At 32.7% G+C, this 20,256-nt stretch overlaps 1 protein-coding gene across 1 annotated transcript; it reads left to right on the forward strand.

Moving 5' to 3' along the window:
- Positions 1–2,241: 2,241 nt before the first annotated feature.
- LOC132734093 (nucleoporin NUP35-like) lies at positions 2,242–19,473 on the forward strand. Its single transcript, XM_060720813.1, has 11 exons — positions 2,242–2,379; positions 5,852–5,970; positions 7,342–7,460; positions 8,089–8,194; positions 9,269–9,317; positions 10,229–10,340; positions 11,383–11,436; positions 11,874–11,943; positions 12,762–12,890; positions 15,471–15,626; positions 17,812–19,473. The coding sequence occupies exons 1-11, from the start codon at positions 2,349–2,351 to the stop codon at positions 17,887–17,889; spliced, it is 1,023 nt and encodes a 340-aa protein (XP_060576796.1). The 5' UTR covers positions 2,242–2,348; the 3' UTR covers positions 17,890–19,473.
- Positions 19,474–20,256: the final 783 nt, after the last annotated feature.

A 20,256-nucleotide genomic window follows, 5' to 3' on the forward strand; every position in this document is an offset into this window, starting at 1 on the left:
TCAGGAAGATTGTTGTCACTAACAATGCGTTATTTAATGGTAATTTCAGCGCCTATCATATTCAATACGATGCACTTCAAACTTCGGTTTTATCAATGTCTAAGAACAACATATGATTGCTTTTTTTACAGGATGTCTTACAAGCAAACGTCCTGAGCGCCAACAATCTTTCTGAACATTTATTAACATCAATGTAATGGAATATCACCAAAATCTCAAGACTTAAATGTGATAGAAGATATACGTGGTGAAATGAACCGCCTCATAACAAGTTTTGGTGCAGTGCCTGGGAATAATCGAAAATTATCCAATAGTTAATAAATCTACTCCAATATTATGAAAAAGATTGGGCCACATCCCCATGTTGTTAATAACAATCAGGGTTGGCATACACTATTTGAATAATTTTCAATGATACATTTATTTTTCGACATTTACTTATACCACACTATCACATTTATTGGGCATTTTTTTTATTAAATTTGTGTTTCTAATGAAACTGAATAAATGGAATATCATATCATGTCTCTCAACTGTGTTTATTGAAAATTTGAGCATGATCGTATCAAAATTGGCGCATATATAAGACCATTTATATGTGCACACTTATAAGATGTGTTAAGTGTACATGTATACATATACTGTGCAACAAAAACAAAATTTAAAATTCTCAAATACATCTTAATAGAATTGACAATGTATCTTAATAAAATTGGCAATGTAATATCGATCAGTGGTATACATGAGGAAAAAGTATTTCATATCAAGTAAAATAAAATGACACAGCACAGGGTTTGAACAACTGCACTTTACATACACTTATGCATAATATTTGAACTCCCCATGCATTAAGACAGCTTGATTAAAGTGGTATTCAACACTGATACACAGCACTCCGACTCAACCACACTTACTTTTCTATAGTGAAATAATATGAATGTCCAAAATCCTTGCACAGATTCTAGAAAATAACTTTGCTGTAACTTAAAAATACACACAGGTTATTGGGCGGGCAGCAATAGATGACCTTCTTCCATGGCAGCATTCAAACCAAGATCTTTGACTCATTATTATCGTGTAATTAATTGTATCGTATATATTTTTGTTATCGCATTGTCGCATTCACAAAAACATGACGTAGCGTAAGAGAGGTTCAATTAATGCCTTAAAAAACACACTTCTGTATACACAACGTCCTAACTTGCCTATTTTTTTTTTAGAATTTAATATCCACATTGGGATTCAAAGCAAAAAGATTCTTAATTACAACCGTTTTCTTTACCATTAATAACACAAACTAAAAAAGAAGTTCTAAGAATCAGTCAGGAACATTCAAAAATTAATTAATTGGCTCAAATTATTTTCTGTTTAACCCTTTACTTCATATAAACGCGTTTTGACGGCTTTTCGACCCCCCCCCCCTTTTTGAGGCCTCAAACAATTACCCTATTTTTTCGTTTGAGAAATGTTGCTAAGAAAGTGATCACTTTTTCGGCGCCGCTCCTATCAAAAAGGTACAACAGGGGTTGCCAGAAGGGGGATGTGCCTCCTTCTGTTTGCGGGGGTTGAAGGGACGGTAGTCCCCCTCATCGCCAAGAAAATTTTGGACTTGTGAGAAGCTAAAAATGACCCCAGGTCGATGGTAAGGTAATTTAAATGTAACCAACGCTGAAAATCCTTTGACTCCATCTCAATCCATTGAGAAGTTGCAGCACTTTGAAATCAATTTTGACGCAAAATAGTGATTTTCGGCAATTTTGAGATGTCCCCTCGTTGCCACGGTAAGAGGAAATTTAAGACTGAGCATGTCGGTACAAAGGCAATGGTCCAGTCAACATTTGTGCCAAGTTTTATTAGTATTGAAGCATTTTTCATAGTTTCATAGCTGTTTGAACTTGTAACAGGAGGCTTTTCAATGAAAACGGCCATTTAAAGACGGAAATACAAAACTCAAAGAAATTTTTTAAATCGACACTTTATTAGAAAATTAGATCTACAGTATACTGTATAAATACAAAAAGAAATATTTTCAACATTTGAGTTGAACTTTCTAGAGTAGAAAATGAGGAACATATAACAATGACTTTTTTTCCCTCAAGCAGATTGTATACAAGCCATAAAAATAAATAAATAATCAAAAGTATTGAAACATTGTAACAATTAATCAACTTTGGTATACTGTATACAGTACTTTCCGTTTATTTATATGATATACCACTTTCGCTAAAAGAGAAAAATTAATTCATCACGATTGCACAATTTTACGAAGCGCCGTCAACAAATTCGGGCAAATTTTAAAAATTCAAAATTGAATTAGAAACAACTTCCTCTTTAAATCATCAGATAAAATGAGCATGTCTATATCACCAGATCCTTTTGGTAGTTATATGTATTTCTTGGTTGATTTCTTTGTTCCAAATGTTTGATCCTGACAGAAAATTAACAGTTCTGGCCACCCATGCACCAAGGTCGGAGCTACTCTAGTTCTTCAATGAACAGTGGAAAGACATCGCTTTTTCTTTTTTTTGCAGTTTTACATTTATCGGAAAGTCGGATTTGACCAATGTAAAAATAGCTTGACTTCAAATCTGCGGTTTACGTCTAAATATGTGGACTACTAATATGAAAAAGACAAAGCCTCGAAGTTTTACTGCTTCCGTTTATTCTGGTTCCCCCTTTCTATTATGGTTCCTATATAAGTGCGCAGGACACCAGTCTACGCTTCCGTTTTCAATCAGAGTACATCGGCTTTTATAGTTCTCTTGTTATTCGAAAAGTTGCGGTGTGTCAATTCGGTACTTCGGACGAAAGTTTTCAAAACCATCACTTAGCAGGTACTCTCGTTACCGTCAAGCTCGCTTTGCGAGCAGGCCGTTCGGGCCAGCTCGTCAAGCTTGCTACTAACTAGGTTCTCCTTAAAAATTATATGCCCAAAAACAAATTCATTATTGCTGAACCCCCCTCGGTCATACCATAAACTTAAAGTCCCCCATTCCCCTATTTTTTGTAAATAATATGAAAAAGTCAAAGCCTCAAAGCGAGCTCGATTTTCTTTTACCGTAAAATAGTTAAAAATAATAGTTCATTTTTATTTAACATTTTCCGTTTTAAAATTGTTATTTGGTATTTTATACACTGCTTCCGTTTATTCTGGTTCCCCCTTTCTATTATGGTTCCTATATAAGTGCGCAGGACACCAGTCTACGCTTCCGTTTTCAATCAGAGTACATCGGCTTTTATAGTTATCTCGTTATTCGAAAAGTTGCGGTGTGTCAATTCGGTACTTCGGACGAAAGTTTTCAAAACCATCACTTAGCAGGTACTTGCGTTACCGTAAAGCTCGCTTTGAGTAGGCCCTTCGGGCCAGCTCGTCAAGCTTGCTACTAACTAGGTTCTCCTTAAGAATTATATGCCCAAAAACAAATTCATTATTGCTGAACCCCCCTCGGTCATACCATAAATTTAAAGTCCCCCATTCCCCTATTTTTTGTAAATAATATGAAAAAGTCAAAGCCTCAAAGCGAGCTCGATTTTCCTTTACCGTAAAATAGTTAAGAATAATAGTTCATTTTTATTTAACATTTTCCGTTTTAAAATTGTCATTTGGTATTTTATACACTGCTTCTGTTTATTCTGGTTCCCCCTTTCTATTATGGTTCCTATATAAGTGCGCAGGACACCAGTCTACGCTTCCGTTTTCAATCAGAGTACATCGGCTTTTATCATTATCTTGTTATTCGAAAAGTTGCGGTGTGTCAATTCGGTACTTCGGACGAAAGTTTTCAAAACCATCACTTAGCAGGTACTCTCGTTACCGTCAAGCTCGCTTTGCGAGCAGGCCGTTCGGGCCAGCTCGTCAAGCTTGCTACTAACTAGGTTCTCCTTAAAAATTATATGCCCAAAAACAAATTCATTATTGCTGAACCCCCCTCGGTCATACCATAAACTTAAAGTCCCCCATTCCCCTATTTTTTGTAAATAATATGAAAAAGTCAAAGCCTCAAAGCGAGCTCGATTTTCTTTTACCGTAAAATAGTTAAAAATAATAGTTCATTTTTATTTAACATTTTCCGTTTTAAAATTGTTATTTGGTATTTTATACACTGCTTCCGTTTATTCTGGTTCCCCCTTTCTATTATGGTTCCTATATAAGTGCGCAGGACACCAGTCTACGCTTCCGTTTTCAATCAGAGTACATCGGCTTTTTTATAGTTATCTCGTTATTCGAAAAGTTGCGGTGTGTCAATTCGGTACTTCGGACGAAAGTTTTCAAAACCATCACTTAGCAGGTACTTGCGTTACCGTAAAGCTCGCTTTGAGTAGGCCCTTCGGGCCAGCTCGTCAAGCTTGCTACTAACTAGGTTCTCCTTAAGAATTATATGCCCAAAAACAAATTCATTATTGCTGAACCCCCCTCGGTCATACCATAAATTTAAAGTCCCCCATTCCCCTATTTTTTGTAAATAATATGAAAAAGTCAAAGCCTCAAAGCGAGCTCGATTTTCCTTTACCGTAAAATAGTTAAGAATAATAGTTCATTTTTATTTAACATTTTCCGTTTTAAAATTGTCATTTGGTATTTTATACACTGCTTCTGTTTATTCTGGTTCCCCCTTTCTATTATGGTTCCTATATAAGTGCGCAGGACACCAGTCTACGCTTCCGTTTTCAATCAGAGTACATCGGCTTTTATCATTATCTTGTTATTCGAAAAGTTGCGGTGTGTCAATTCGGTACTTCGGACGAAAGTTTTCAAAACCATCACTTAGCAGGTACTTGCGTTACCGTAAAACTCGCTTTGCGAGCAGGCCCTTCTGGCCAGCTCGTCAAGCTTGCTATAACCCCCTTAGACCAACTATTTAAAATATCAACCTGGAAGTTTTAAACTGTTCCCAGGGCTCGAATTTAACTTTTTTGGCCACTAGCAATTTTTTGCTAGTGGACAAATTTTTAACTAGCAAAAACTGAATTCAACTAGCACTTTTTACCACAATGATTTTTTAATTCCAAAATTGTTTAAAATTGTAATTTATTTGGACGAGTTCGAACTGCCCAGGGTACGAATCAGCGACGTAACTTTCTACTCAAAAACTTGATTTAGGGGACAGGGATTCTTATCAAATGTCAATCTACATGTAAAAAAATAATAATGCAATATTGTCGCCATACCGACGATGTCTGGTCTGGATTATGAGCACAACAATCGGCGCAAAATATTTTGGCAACAATTCCATCGTCATCGAGTTAGTACGTAAGACTGACATGCAGTTCTTTCTCCCAATTTTTAACTGAAGGTCTGATTGTCTTTCTTTTGATAGACTGTGAATCATCTTCTGTACTCAGAGTATTGTTATCGGAAGACACATTTGCTTCAGTAAGTGGGAAGAAGTTTGTTATTTTTCGTTTAGACATTTTATTCCGATCACGCTTGATTTACACGGACAAAATGACATTTGGACTGGTTTAAATTTGTGTACTTTTTTAAGCGAGGTTAAGGTATAGAAAATGTAAACCAGACAGCAAGTGCGCGCATAGTTTATAACTCGGCTACCTGCGAATATTACGCCCCATTTATATTTCAGATTTTCCTGACGAGCGTATTCCGTTTTTTCTTCAACTCGCAAAAAATTGCTAGTAGTCATAAATCTAACTCGCAAAATCATTTTTCAACTAGCATTTTGCGAGTTTGCGAGTGTTAAATTCGAGCCCTGGTTCCACTACTTCAAGTACTTGTTGATGATTATGATAGATGTGAAACTTTGCCATATAAATTTTATTCACTATACCTTTGCAGCATTATTCAATATTTTAATTGCTATGTTTAAACAAAGTCAATTGTGTAATATTTCAGGACACCATGCATCTGAACCAATGACAATGGGAACACCAACAAGTCCTACGAGCCCCGGTCACACATCTCAATATCTACCCAGTTACCTTCTTGGTGATTCCATGTCTCATGCGGTATCTGTAAGTTTCATATTTTACAATAAAAGACATCCAGACCTTGATAAATCCACTCCTCCGCTCGCAAATTTGTGAGTGAAAGTTCGGGTCAGCGAGCAAAAAATAATCAATAAGGCAAGTAAGATTCTCCTGATGCACATGATGTTTCTCTAAAGATTTAATGTAAATGAGGTTTTAAGGTAAAAAACAAACAAACTGCAGACGCCATTTCAATCGTAATATTGTCAAATAAAAACTGGAAATTGACCTTATGACTAGGTATAAAACTTCACCAATTCTGTAATGACAGGAACATTTGACAATGTTTTATACATAAGTCATAACGTGTTTGGTAATGTTTTATACTTGGCCATGAGGTTGCTATCTTAGCTGAGTGCCTGCGTGCGTCAGAATTTAAATGAAATTAGTATCCAGGTTATGTTGAAGATTTTATATTAAAAGAAAGAAAAGTATTATAAACATTATTTAACAATATGTAAATGAATAACGCCAGTTATACAAATATAGACTGGTGAATACTGAATAGTAAATTTGAGTCTTATGTTTGATTTTTACAAATTTGTTCGTCAAAATGCATGGCAAGTACATTTTAGGAAGGGCGGGTAAATTTGAAGGGTCACTCGCCCATTAGGGCGAGTTGCCCATAGAAAAATTCATCGAAGCCTGGACATAGACTATCATTTGCCCCCAAATAAGTACATGTAGATAAGTTGTGGTATAATGTTGTTGTTGGTGTTTTTTTTTTGACAAATTTGAGACGGCCCAATTTCATTTGAGGCGGTCTAATCGGCCGCTTGCTGTCTCCTAATGACAACCTTTATTTTTGGCTAAAATTGCTAACTTTAGAAGTAAGAAAGTTAGTGCGGGTTGAGATTTTTTTTTTTATTTTATTGAAAATTTTGATTGGGGAGCTTAAAGTATTATTTTTGGGTTGTTGCTACTTGTAATTTGTGCCCTTCTATTGAAAACTTTTACCTTGACCATATTGAAATATAACTTTGACAGGTATATGACCTACATGTAGTTAGTCTTGGTGAAATTTTTAAAATTTTAAATGTGACATTTGCACATATTCTCAGATAATTGTTGCTATAATCATATATTGACAAATTTTCATATTGTAATTTGTAATTATTCCTGAACTTAATTACTTCCTCAATTTTCAGATGTAATGAAATTTAATGATAATCTTACATATTAAGCCTTACATTTAGTCCATAGGACATCATTTGCTTCTTCTGACTTCAAAATATGACTATGTTCAACAGAGTTATTGGCATACTTTAACAATTTTATATGTTACAGTTCTCATTTTCTGACATAATTTCTAGAAAATGTGGATCTTTATTCTTCATATATTATGAATATTTACAGCCGGTATCATCCAGATTATGGTCTGGTGCTGGTGGAAGTCCGCCTAGGTCATCACATCGTGCCAGTTCTTTAACTTCACCAAATTATAATATGTCAGCAAATCAACAGTACACACCAAGGTAAAGTTTGAAAAAGATTTTGATACTTAATCTGCTTAATTTCCAGAATAGACGTACGTCACTTGTCCGACAGTCAAGTTTTTATTTGTGGATACCATAATGGAAATTTGGAGGAAGGTCTATGCACTAACCAGTAAAAATCATATCTGTCTAGTGACTGCAATAATTCTGCATGGACGTGCATATATGCCTGGTTCTATATCAAAAGTTTTGAAGTCATAACCTGTTATAGGTTTCAGAATTTAAATTTGTAATGGTCAGCTTGGATAAAACATCACCTGAATATTGAATATTTGCAAAAAAATGCATTGGAAAAGATTTGAATTGAAAGTGCATGATGTAAGATTATTATATTTTGACATCATGATATTTCTTTTGTAAAATTGACAGTAATTGACAGTCGTATAGAATGAAGATTATTATTCAATTGATAAGTCAAAATGAACACAATTATCATCATAATTCAATGCTACTTTCAAATTAAATTTCAATAAGTCTAAGGTATAATTATTGGCTTCAAATTAGGAACAGGTGCATATTATATTTGCTTTACATTTAAATTTGTGACTAAATCCATGTTAAAATTCAACTTAGATAATTATTTGATATTTATTTCTTTTATAAATAGTATGAGAGGGAAAGATAAAGCAGGTGCACCACCAATTAGAAGTCTCCTTCAGAGTACAAGCCCTGCCCACCCTGGAGCTAGCAGTCCATTTGCCACACCTACTCAGGTATATAAATGTTTCATTATTAATATTTTCTTTGCCTTTAAAGCGGATCAGTGGTACGGTGGTAACATGCTGGCCAAGTTTCCAAAGGTCACAAGTATGATGCCCTGTACCTCAAGTACCAATACTAAATGTTTGTTTTGATATTTTATGGGTGTCCTTCCCTTAGTAATTAAAAGAAACATGGTGGACTCTTAATCATGCCAGGAAAATATCGTCTTACTCTGCAGGGTGCATCTTAAGATGCCCTATAGCACACAATAGTAAATAAACCAAAAAAACTTCCTTTCAAGTAAAAGAGCAGATGCAATGGTCCAGGGACAATATTTTTGTTTCTAAGCTAGATTGATCCCTAGCTACTTCAACAAAAATTACTATCAAGTCAACAAGGATGAGACTTAAAAAAACTGTCTGTGTCTGTTGCACTTTCTTCTGAAAAAATAGAATTACTACAATCTTCTTGAGTGAAGGGTTCTCAAAATGGGTTTCTTTTGGCTATTATAACATACATGTGAACTCTCCCACTTTTAGCGGGAGACTCCCACTTTTTGCAGCCATTTTTTCAAAGATTTTTCTTAGAATAAGGCTTATTTTCATAAATTAAAGAAATCTCCCTATTTTTGATGTCAGAACTTCCTTCTTTGTTTATTGCAAATTCTAAAATCTCCCTCTTTTTAAAGAAATATCTCCCACTTGATCATGGAAAAAAGTTCACATGTATGTTATAAATAAACACATATCACACCTTCCCAATGACAGGATAAAATTTAAATGCAAGTATTTCATTATGAAAGTATGTTCATGTATATTTTGAATGATGCCTTTAACCAAAAGACATGTATAGTGTTGCATAAGATTTAAAATTAAGAGGTATGTTCCCATTATAAAAGTTATATATTTTTATTAAATTACACAAACTTTTACTTCGATATACTTTCTAAGCTTATGTACCCCCTCAGCCCTGATAAATTACTGTTAAAAGTTCTGTGCCTATGTTACCCCTCTAAGTGAATGGTTTCTGATTGTATTACTTATGTAACATTATTATTATTCCATAATATTATGTTGTATTTACAGTACCCATCCAGAACTTCAGGATTGTCAACCCCAGCACCACCAACAAGTGGTAAAGTTCTTTTATTTATAATAAGATATACAATGTATGTATGGTAGAATATTATCTATATCCCTATTATTTTTAACTGCTCTCCTCTCACCTTAGTGATATGAATTTAACTTTATTTATGTGAGGAAACTGCAGCTTGTTTTATATAAACATTTCAGATGTTCATTTAACCAAGTGCCTGCTCATGCCTGAAATATTGCACATTATAGGCACCTAGGGTCTTCCTTAAACCCTTCACCTTTTGGAGCCAAAATAATTACTTTTTGTCACCAGTACAAGGTCAGGGCAGCATGCACATTTGTGTAGTTTGAACCAGCTTGAAACTATTTATACATTGTAGTTAAAACCACTTAAAATTTGAACACACTGTTCAAAATTTAAAGCATGGCAATCCATAAGGAAAGGTTAATGCTGGAATTTTATGACATGACCTTGATGCCCTTTCAAATGTGTTGTTCTGGGTTGTAAAGTCAACATAATTAGCTAAATAGATAGAGAATTAAGCATTCTTTTAATTTTAAGAGATTTAGAAAGAAAAACCTAAAATTGTACTGCCAGTAGTATAGAGTATTATTCCCACAAAATAATACATCAGATATTTCATTTTGGTACCTGTATAAAGCCACCAGTTCAGGAAATGTAATGATAATTGCTAATAATATAACTATCTCATTAATTAAGTTTATGCCATTTTCAAATGTTGAAGATGATTACACCGGTATGATATTTTATTTAGAAGATATATGTAGAGCACTTCTGGAAGATTTGAATACATACTCTTGTAAAGTACTATAGTGCATACTGGGGTATTGCATCATGAAAATATCTTTAATGTATGTAACTTTGTCATGTAATTGTAATACATGCATTTGTATTTAAACATAGATGAAGAGTGTAATAATTATTTCCAGGTCTAAACCACAGTTTACATGAGACAATGTATGCTACACCAGAACAATCAGGAATGAATGTATCCAGGTTACCAGCTTCACCTGCACAACTTGATCCATTCTATACACAAGGGTAAAAAAACTTTTAATTGTCTCTCTGAAATGTGACCAGAATGGCAGGATTGTATTACCTATTCAATCAGTATAAAGTCAGGATAAGTACCAAATTCTATACTTTAGGTTACTCGAATATTTGCTTGTTGAATAGAGAAAGAACAGAATCTCTGAATAACAACAATCTGACCATTTATGCACGTAAAATAAGTACATGTGTATGTATTTTTGAACTAAGGGTATGTGAATTGATTGAAGTACTTTATTCTATCAAACATTTTAACAGGACCCGTAATTTTCTTTATTGAACATAGAAGGACCGAAAGTGTGTGTTATTATGCAGTAAAATCACTGTTGACATTCTATGTTTTCACATGTGACATAACCGTTAGACATATGACATAACTGCTAAAACTGCAACACACAGAAAATAAGTACGAAAACTAATCGGGAGCAGTTTAACTTAATATCAGGTATTGCAGCATTTATTTGTTGATGGTCTTTTCTGGGCTGTGTATTTATATTTGCTGTGTTGAAATTAGTACATGTATATGGAGCATTAATTTTTATTGGCATGTACAATATACTTCTTTTAGTGTTAACCCTTGTACATTTTGTGAAAAATATTGTTTTTCTGTATTGATTAAATTTATTTTATCAATTATCTCCGTATTGACCTAGTTTTGTTTTGCTTTTTTTTCTCAGATAACAACTGAAGAATCAGAAGAATCAAAATAATACATCCAAATCAGTGATTTTATCAATTGATAAAATCACTGTCGTTAAGATGCGCATCATTTTATCACTAGGGCTTCGCCCTCATGATATACTTCCTTGCATCCGAACTCCAAACAATGATTTAATTGAGCGATAAAATCACTGTTTGGGATATATTATTTCTTAAATAATATTCTAAACATTTTAGGTGTCAAAATTGTATGAAAAGCTTTTAAGAATTATCATTTTGCATGAAAGTGTACATTTACATGTTATTATTTGGACTTTATTATCAAATGAAAGTAGTAACCCCCTATGAACCTGATATTGGTTTTAAATTACAGGGAGTCTCTCACAACAGATGATGTACTAGATGAGACTTGGATAACAGTATTTGGGTAAATTTTCATTTCATCATTTAATAATAGTATTTCTTTTATTGCATAAAGTTAAGTGATTCCTTAACTCTTACCACATTAGATATCTTATATTGACTTGTCCATTTTCCAAGCTGGACAAAACCATCACTTTTAGGAATTTTTTTAAAATATGTACTGACTGAATAGCTATCAGTGCAGACAACATGGACATGAGGGTTGATCTTGGTCTGTAATAGTCACAATGACATTAGTGTAATCATTTGCCACCAGCAGGCTAAAGGTTGAAAGACCATATCATAGAATGTGTTCATAGGTTTCATTAATATTTTTTGCTAATTTGTTACCAAATTAAATTATAACTTGGTATGTTCCTAACTAGACATACTCGGATCATATTCATTTAATGACTGTTTATTTATAGATAATTCAAGTCTGTTTCCCTACTTTACTTTCAGTTTCCCGCCTCCTGCCGCCTCTTATGTATTACAGCAATTCTCGCAATATGGAAATATACTTAAACATGTGGTAGGAATTCAGTTTTCTTACATCTGATCCATATCTAGTTGTTAAAATTTTGGCATATGATGTTATACTCCTGGTCGTCTGTCTATTAGCAGTCATTGTGTCCGGTCTGTATTTTTGAGCCAGTAGAAGAAAATTGAAACTACTTGGCAGAAAAGTTAACCATAATGAGACGATGTGCAGAGCACAGGTTTGACCTTTCTCAGATCAAGGTCACACAGAAGTCATTTTGTATCAATTTCAAAATTTTATGTCAGCTCTATTTCTTTTTGAGCCGATAGAAAGAAATTAAAATTTTTTGGCAGAAATATTTTTTATAATATGACGATTTGTAGAACAATGGTTTGGGCTTCCTGAGATCCAACTCCAGGGGTCACTTGATTTATATAATCAAAATAAATACAAATGTAATAAAAAAAATATCACTGCAGTATTTTTCACTTGAACTGTAGAAATTGGTAATTTTAAGTTTATGGAAATAAAAGAGTATTTGAACACAAACATTTTTAGAGAAGAAATAAGAGGGACGTGTGTGTTCAACCAAAACAAATATTCAAATATAATGGAATAGGAAGAACAAATATTTATAATTATAGCTTTGTATTAACTGCCAAATTTTCCACTGATATTGCATGAAACAAGTACATGTTGAAACTAGTACATGTATATAGTGCATTTTATTGGCATGTACAATGTACTTCTTTCACAGGTCAGGTAACCCTTGTACATATTGTAAATAAAGTCATTTTGCTGTGTTAATTGATTTATGAAAGCAATTAATCTTTGTATTGACCTGGTTTACCTGTTGTTTTTTTTCTCAGATAACAACAGAAGGTAACTGGATGCACATACATTATCAATCAAAAATACAAGCCAAGAAAGCATTAAGTAAAAACGGTAAAATTCTCGGTAACAACATAATGGTTGGTGTGTCCCATTGTATAGATAAGGTAATTGTCTTTATTTTATACAGAATTTGTTTTAGTTTGATAGTGTAGGAATTTATAAGCTTATAAACACACATTCGAATCCGTTCCTGGAACCAACCAGTACTAAGCAATGAGTGCAAAGTTTCTTGCTCAAGGAAACAACGACTTGGCCCTCTCTTAGTTGTTGAACTATTAAAGTGTCATGATTGTAGTAGTTCTTCAATAAATATTCAGTTGTAAAGTTTATAACTGTTTTGAAACAATTAAATACCATTTTAGCAGTGTTCTTAATATATTCAAACTTTAAGTTAGTTGTTCTAAAACAATTTAAATGCAATGATTGTAGTTTTTTATACTGTTCAAATATTATGGGTTTTTTTCTTTACATTTCTATAAGAAACAAATAAGAAAGTTACCATTTAAAAGGGCCAATTATGCACCAGATATGCTTTTACTTTTATTTTGAAAAAAACTTTTGTTTTTGGTGTTCTTAATGCCACTTTTTGACCAGTTATATTTTGTTTCTTTTGAGTACAATTTTACTATTTAGTATTTTGAATGGAAATCATTAACTACTTCTTTCCATTCTGCTACTACTTTTATGACAAATAATTCCATATTCAGTACTACTTTCATCAAGTGAAAATTGTTTAAACATTATAAATCACATGATTTCCTTCTCTTAAGAAGGAAAAATATTTTTTTCTAAAGCATAATGTGGACCTTTAAGGAATGTTTTTTGCATAGATTATCTCCCTTTTTAGAAAAATCTTTTCCGGAGCATAACCTGAATACCCTTGTTTCACTGTGAACTTTTTCCAGGAAATAACTTTGAAACCATAAGAGGTATCAACAAGAAACTTGTAGATAGATAGATCTCATTAAATAGAAGTGCAGCGCAAAAGAACCATAACTCTGTCTTCCTTAAATTTTTAGCTCGACTATTCGAAGAATATGAGAGCTATTGTAGTCGCCCCGGCGTCGGCGTCGGCGTCAGCGTCCGCGTCGGCGTCTGCGTTGGTTAAAGTTTTCTGTAAAGTCAAATATCTCAATTATTACTTGAGATATTCAATTGAAACTTACAATAGTTACTTATAGTAACAAGGTACATCAGCTTGACAAGTTGGATAACTCTGCCTACAATATTGACAGAATTATGCCCCTTTTTAACTTAGGAATTTTGGTTAAAGTTTTTTGTAAAGTCAAATATCTCAATTATTGCTCGAGATATTCAATTGAAACTTACAATATTTATTTATAGTAACAAGGTACATCAGATTGACAAGTTGGATAACTCTGCCTACCATATTGACAGAATTATGCCATTTTTTAACTTAGAAATTTTGGTTAAAGTTTTTTGTAAAGTCAAATATCTCAATTATTGCTTGAGATATTCAATTGAAACTTACAATAGTTACTTATAGTAACAAGGTACATCAGCTTGACAAGTTGGATAACTCTGCCTACAATATTGACAGAATTATGCCCCTTTTTAACTTAGAAATTTTGGTTAAAGTTTTTTGTAAAGTCAAATATCTCAATTATTGCTTGAGATATTCAATTTAAACTTACAATATTTATTTATAGTAACAAGGTACATCAGATTGACAAGTTGGATAACTCTGCCTACCATATTGACAGAATTATGCCCCTTTGGAACTTCGAAATTTTGGTTAAAGTTTTTTTGTAAAGTCAAATATCTCAATTATTGCTTGAGATATTCAATTGAAATTTAAAATTCTTATTTATAATAACAATGTACATCAGTTTGCAAAATTGCATAACTCTGTCTGCAATATTTGCAGAATTATTTGCCCCTTTGAAACTTAGAAATTTTGGTTAAAGGTTAAAAATCTTCAAAGATATTTACTTGAAATTTTACACATGCACTTAGGGTCATAATTGGAGGGGCATAATTGTATGTCACTGACCAAGTTCCATAACTCTATCTTGCATAAAGGCTGATTCATATCCCGTTTTCTACTTAGTCTCTTGATTAATGTTGAAATGAAAGTTTTACATATCTCAATAACTATTAAAGATATTTATTTAAAACTTCACATATGCATTTAGGGTCATAATTGTAGGTCACTGACAAAGATCCATAATTCTATCTTGCATTTAGGCTGATTTTTCTCCCCTTTTTCAACTTAGAAATTCATGGTAAAGTTTTGCTTGTAAGCTGTTATCTCAATAACTACTGAAGGGTTTGTGCCTTTTTTGGGACAATTTTATGCATTCATAATAATAAAGCAGTGATTTACTTGATAAAACATCTTAATAACAAGCTTTTGTACCTTTTCTGTCAAATTTATGTATTCATAGGTAATTAGTATTATTATACTCAATAAAAAACCCTCGTGACATTACCTTCCAAATAGTCAAGCCAATTCTGTATAATAAGACTCTCTCTAAGACCTATAACATGAATTTATAAAAAAAAATTAGCCCTTTTGTGAACTTAAAAAATTTAACATTATCAAGGCTCTTTTACTATCAAGCACTTAGAATAGTCGAGCGTGCTGTCCTACAGACAGCTCTTGTTAATGAATGAACTTTGTATAGAACGGTGTTTACGGATTTCAAATTGATATTTTACAGAAAGTAATGGATGGCGAGAAGGAGAATGATTCTATGAACACATCAGTGTTCAGTACACCAAACAATCAGTTTACATCTACACAAAGTGGACAACTCAGAAATACTCCTATACGACCCCTAACATCTGCATACATTGCTGCAAAAAGTGAAAATGAGGTATGTGCATTTTGAAAAAGGGAAAAGTGCTTGAAATGATTGTTTTGAATATCCTCCTACTTTGACTTTAGATATTTATGAATAATGGTGTTTTAAATGTTTGTGCTTTGTAGAATTTTAGGTAATTGTTTTAAGTTTTGAAATGTGTGATGCCTGTCGCACATAACCCAAAGGTTTATAAGAAATGGTTGTTTTCTTGCCAGATTGGGAAAATTTTTCAATCTGTAATTCCTGCTGTAAAGTTATGATTTGCAGGCTGTCCAGCGTCCCTAAAATTCCTAAAAAATCCTAATTTTTTTCAGTTTGGCTAAAATTCCTAAAAAAATGAAAAATTCAAAGGGAATTCCTAAAAATGCCCTATTTTTTCAATGAGATTCCTATTTTTTTATCTTTTGTGATAAACATATCGCGAAACAACCATGTTTCAATCACAACCTAAATTCGAACACAGTCAGTGGAGCTGATGTCATGTCTGACTTAATTGCATAAAGTCATATGTTGTATTTACTTCAACTCATGCAGAAATGCTATACTTGATTGTCAGATGTTATCAGAAAAATAATAAGAAACTGTTTGTTATAAATGGAACAATGAAAATTGTCCGACTTTGACTATATCAAAATAGTCACCTGAATAAAAATATTTCCAAGGAAGTTACAATGTACATTTTTATTGGCCACAGAGTTTTACCATTTACCTCAGTCTTAGGTGTTTTTAAAGGAACTATTTACATGATTTACAACTAATTTTCATCAAACTTTATGTAGGGGTCCTTATTTATAAAATCTTAATTTGTAATCAAGTTATTTTCAAGTGATTACTAGAACAGATCTTTTGTAAGTGATACCAGACAAGTTTTCATATTTGCTAATTATAAGGTGGGCAACGTAAACTGGCAGTAAAATGATTGGATGCTTTTACCATTTTGCTACCCAATTAGCGTTACTAAGAAGTGACACCTTCAGCTGCCCTTTTTGTACACACTAACATGTACTGAACATATGTTATAACATATAGTGCAAGTTTTTTAAAATCTGGAAAAAACTGTTGAAAATCATTGAAAAAAACTGACACTGTTGTGAAATTTTCTACAATTTACTTGAACAAATTCATCATAGGTGTAATACCCTGCTGTTTTAATTTAAGTTTAAACATTCCTGGGAATGACTTGAGTAGGTCATATCGTTTTTTATTGTTTTTTAAGAAAGATCAAGACTTGTGAAAATGTACCAACCTTAAAATGAATAAATGTTGATAAGAAATGCATTTATAGCTAAAATAAATCTGAAGCATAATTTCCCCTTCCATTTATTATTGGCTAATCATAGCTTAACTAATTGAATATTGGTTGTTCCGGATACTTATAACTTTGAAAATGTTTTCATTCTAGTTATGTTTTAATGTAGTTTTTCAGCTCTTTTTAAAGGCAGTTGACCAGTGAATTCATTTCTTCACTATGGAACACTGGTTACACCTTTGCTATCACCGAACTAGAGCATTATTTGTGAGTTACTTTTGTGTCAAATATGCAAAGTTGAGCCCATATCATGGTCTTTTGAGGCCATAATTTAGTTATAAAATTCCAAATTTTAGCCCTAAAATTTCCTTAATTTACCGTAAAATTCCTAATTTTAGCCCTAAAATTTCTTTAAAATTGCCCTAAAATTTGCCCTAATTTTTTGTTAGAAGGTGCTGGACAGCCTGGATTTGAGAAGGATCTTTTATTGGAAAAGCTGTAATTTGTTAACTTTGTGGAATTTAAATATTAACAATTTGTGTGAGTGATGTTTTTGGACGAGTGGTTAAGGCCATTGACTTCAAATCACTTGCCTCTCACTGTTGTGGGTATGAAACCCTACAAGGACTTTGGATTCTTTCATGTGAGGAAGTTTTCCAGCTAGCTAACAGAATGTTGGTGGTTCAACTCAGCTGCCCATTCTTGCCTGAAATAATTCACAGAAGGTCAGCTGTGGTCTTCTTTCACCAGTAAAGCTGGAAAGATGCCATATGACCTTTAATGTGCTGCTGCAAAATAAAACCCAACCAAAAAAAAAACAAACAAAAAACAGTTATGTCCGTACAGATGTAAAAAAATCATATATTTCCTAGTATTTTATTAAATTTTACAAATCTCGGAGCTTTTTACCTATATGTGTTAAATTTTAAACATTTCTTTATTTTTCAGGTTGTACAAAATAGTCAAGCACCTAAAAAGAATACTGGAGTGATTAGCAAAGCAATGGAATACATGTTCGGATGGTAGCATAGTGTCACGTTTAGGATACTTTTATATATTGAAATAATTATAGATATGATGACTGGGTGTACAGATGGTAGTGTAATAAAACATGATAGACAACTAAAGTCACAGCTTGCAAACATGGAATTGAAACTATCTAATATCATGATCTTTAACTTATCTTATTCATGCTAAATGAAATATTCTCAAAGTTGCCATGTATGAACCTTAAGTCTTTTCTTTTCATATTCAGCATAATTTTTACACAAAATACACACATTGTAACAATTTGGATGCATATTATTCCGTTATGAAGGCACATGAAAAAAAACAAAACATTTTAATGTTGTTTTTTTTTTCATTTTATTTTCATTTTTGAAACAGATGATTTTTAATTTTTATTAATGAATTGACTTGCTATGTATATTATTTTGTTGATCAACATAAATTAAAGAATGTTTCCAATCAAACTAAAACATGGTTTCAATGGTTCCGATATTGAAAACTATTCAATCTTTGTCTGTATTGTCTTGGCACTCTTGGTAAAAATATTGTACACTTGTTATGATAAAGAAAGGCAATTTAGAAACTACTGGTAAATATGGAAGTAGAAAATGATGTCTGCGTCAAAGCCTTAGCAAAGAAAAAACTGATAATTTTATTTAGCACAACTGCATTGCAAACAATAGTGGTATGGAAGTGCTTTAAGTACCACTAACATTAGAGAAAGTCTGAATCAATTTTTGAAAATCATAAAGAATGGAAACTAAATACATGTGAAATGTGTGACATGTTAGAGATTTAAGGCTTTAAAGTTTCTGGGTAAATGATGGGGAATACATGTGAACACTCCCACTTTTAGCGGGAGACTTTCACTTTCTGCAGCCATATTTTCAAAGATTTTTCTTAAAATAAGGGGTATTTTCACAAATTTAAGAAATCTCCCTATTTTTGATGTCAGAACTTCCTTCTTTGTTTATTGCAAATTCTAAAATCTCCCTCTTTTTGAAGTAAAATCTCTCACTTGATCATCAAAAAAAAAATGTATGGATGGGGGACTTTTTGATATTAAAACAAAGCAATTTATTGTACATCATTTGAAATATTATTTCTGTTATAATGTATTTTGTTTTTAAAATTAACATAGTTGTATAGATGTTGTTGTAAATTAAATGGGACCATGACAAGGTTGTAAATTGTACTAACAACATTTCCTATTTTCCATCACTTACCCAAATGTATTAAAACAAAGGCTGAATATTCACTTTTTTTCCACATGATTATAAACAAATGTTTTACACAAATGAGGGATATGTAAATCTAGAACAGCCATAGCCTTTTAAATTAGAGGAGAATTATTGCTAAAATGGGCCATTTGGGAAAGTAAAAAGTTAAATATTTGGGAAAACTGCATGATTTTAAAGAAAATTTCTATTTGGAAAAGGTCTTTAATATGCCTCTGTTAAATAAGGTGATAGACCCTTTGTTGTTTGGCCTGTTTGAAAGAAGAACAAGTTCATTTAAGATATTTAGCAGGGGTATTATTAAAGGGTGAAAAACTATATTTGAGTTGAAATCATTTCACCTTAAAAATGAAAATTTAGTAGCGAGAGAATCTTTAAATTTCAGGATTTGAAAATATGTTTTTAAGTAAATATTAAACGTTTATAAACATTCCTCAACAGTAAGAATTACCGTAGTATACATTCGGTAACTGGGGTTGCAACAATATGGTATATCAAACTGGTATTGTAATATCATGCTACTGTTAAGCTTTATTAACGGTAATGATTGTTATACCCTTGGTTGTACCAAATATTTGTTGTCACTGCAAAAAGTATCGTGACTCAGACGGTGGGGAAAAAACTTCAACTTCTACAATCCGTTTTTGTTGGGAATGTGCAATATATCAAACAATGGAACTAATTTCTTGAAAGAAGTATTTTATCTTATTTTTTAGCTCACCTGTCACAAAGTGACAGGGTGAGCTTTTGTGATCGCTTTTCGTCCGGCGTCCGGCCGGCGTCCGGCCTTAAATTTTTGCTTTAAATGACATCTCCTCATAAACCACTGAGCCAATTTCATCCAAACTTCACAGGAATGTTCCTTTGGTGGTCACCTTTAAAAATTGTTCAAAGAATTTAATTCCATGCAGAACTCTGGTTGCCATGGCAACCGAAAGAAAAATCTTTAAATATCTTCTTTTAAAGAACTGTAAGAGCTAGAGCTTAGATATTTGGCATGAAACATCTTCTAAAGAGTGTCTACCAAGTTTGTTCAAATAAAAGCCCTGGGGTCAAAATTGGCCCCGCCCCAAGGGGTCATTGATTTTCCCTATATGCATATAGTAAAAACTTAAAAAATCTTCTTTTAAAGAACCCATAGAGCTAG

This window comes from Ruditapes philippinarum, unplaced genomic scaffold (genome assembly GCF_026571515.1).
Source record: "Ruditapes philippinarum isolate M1 unplaced genomic scaffold, ASM2657151v2 ctg3208_1_1_1_1, whole genome shotgun sequence".
Classification (NCBI taxonomy): domain Eukaryota; kingdom Metazoa; phylum Mollusca; class Bivalvia; order Venerida; family Veneridae; genus Ruditapes; species Ruditapes philippinarum.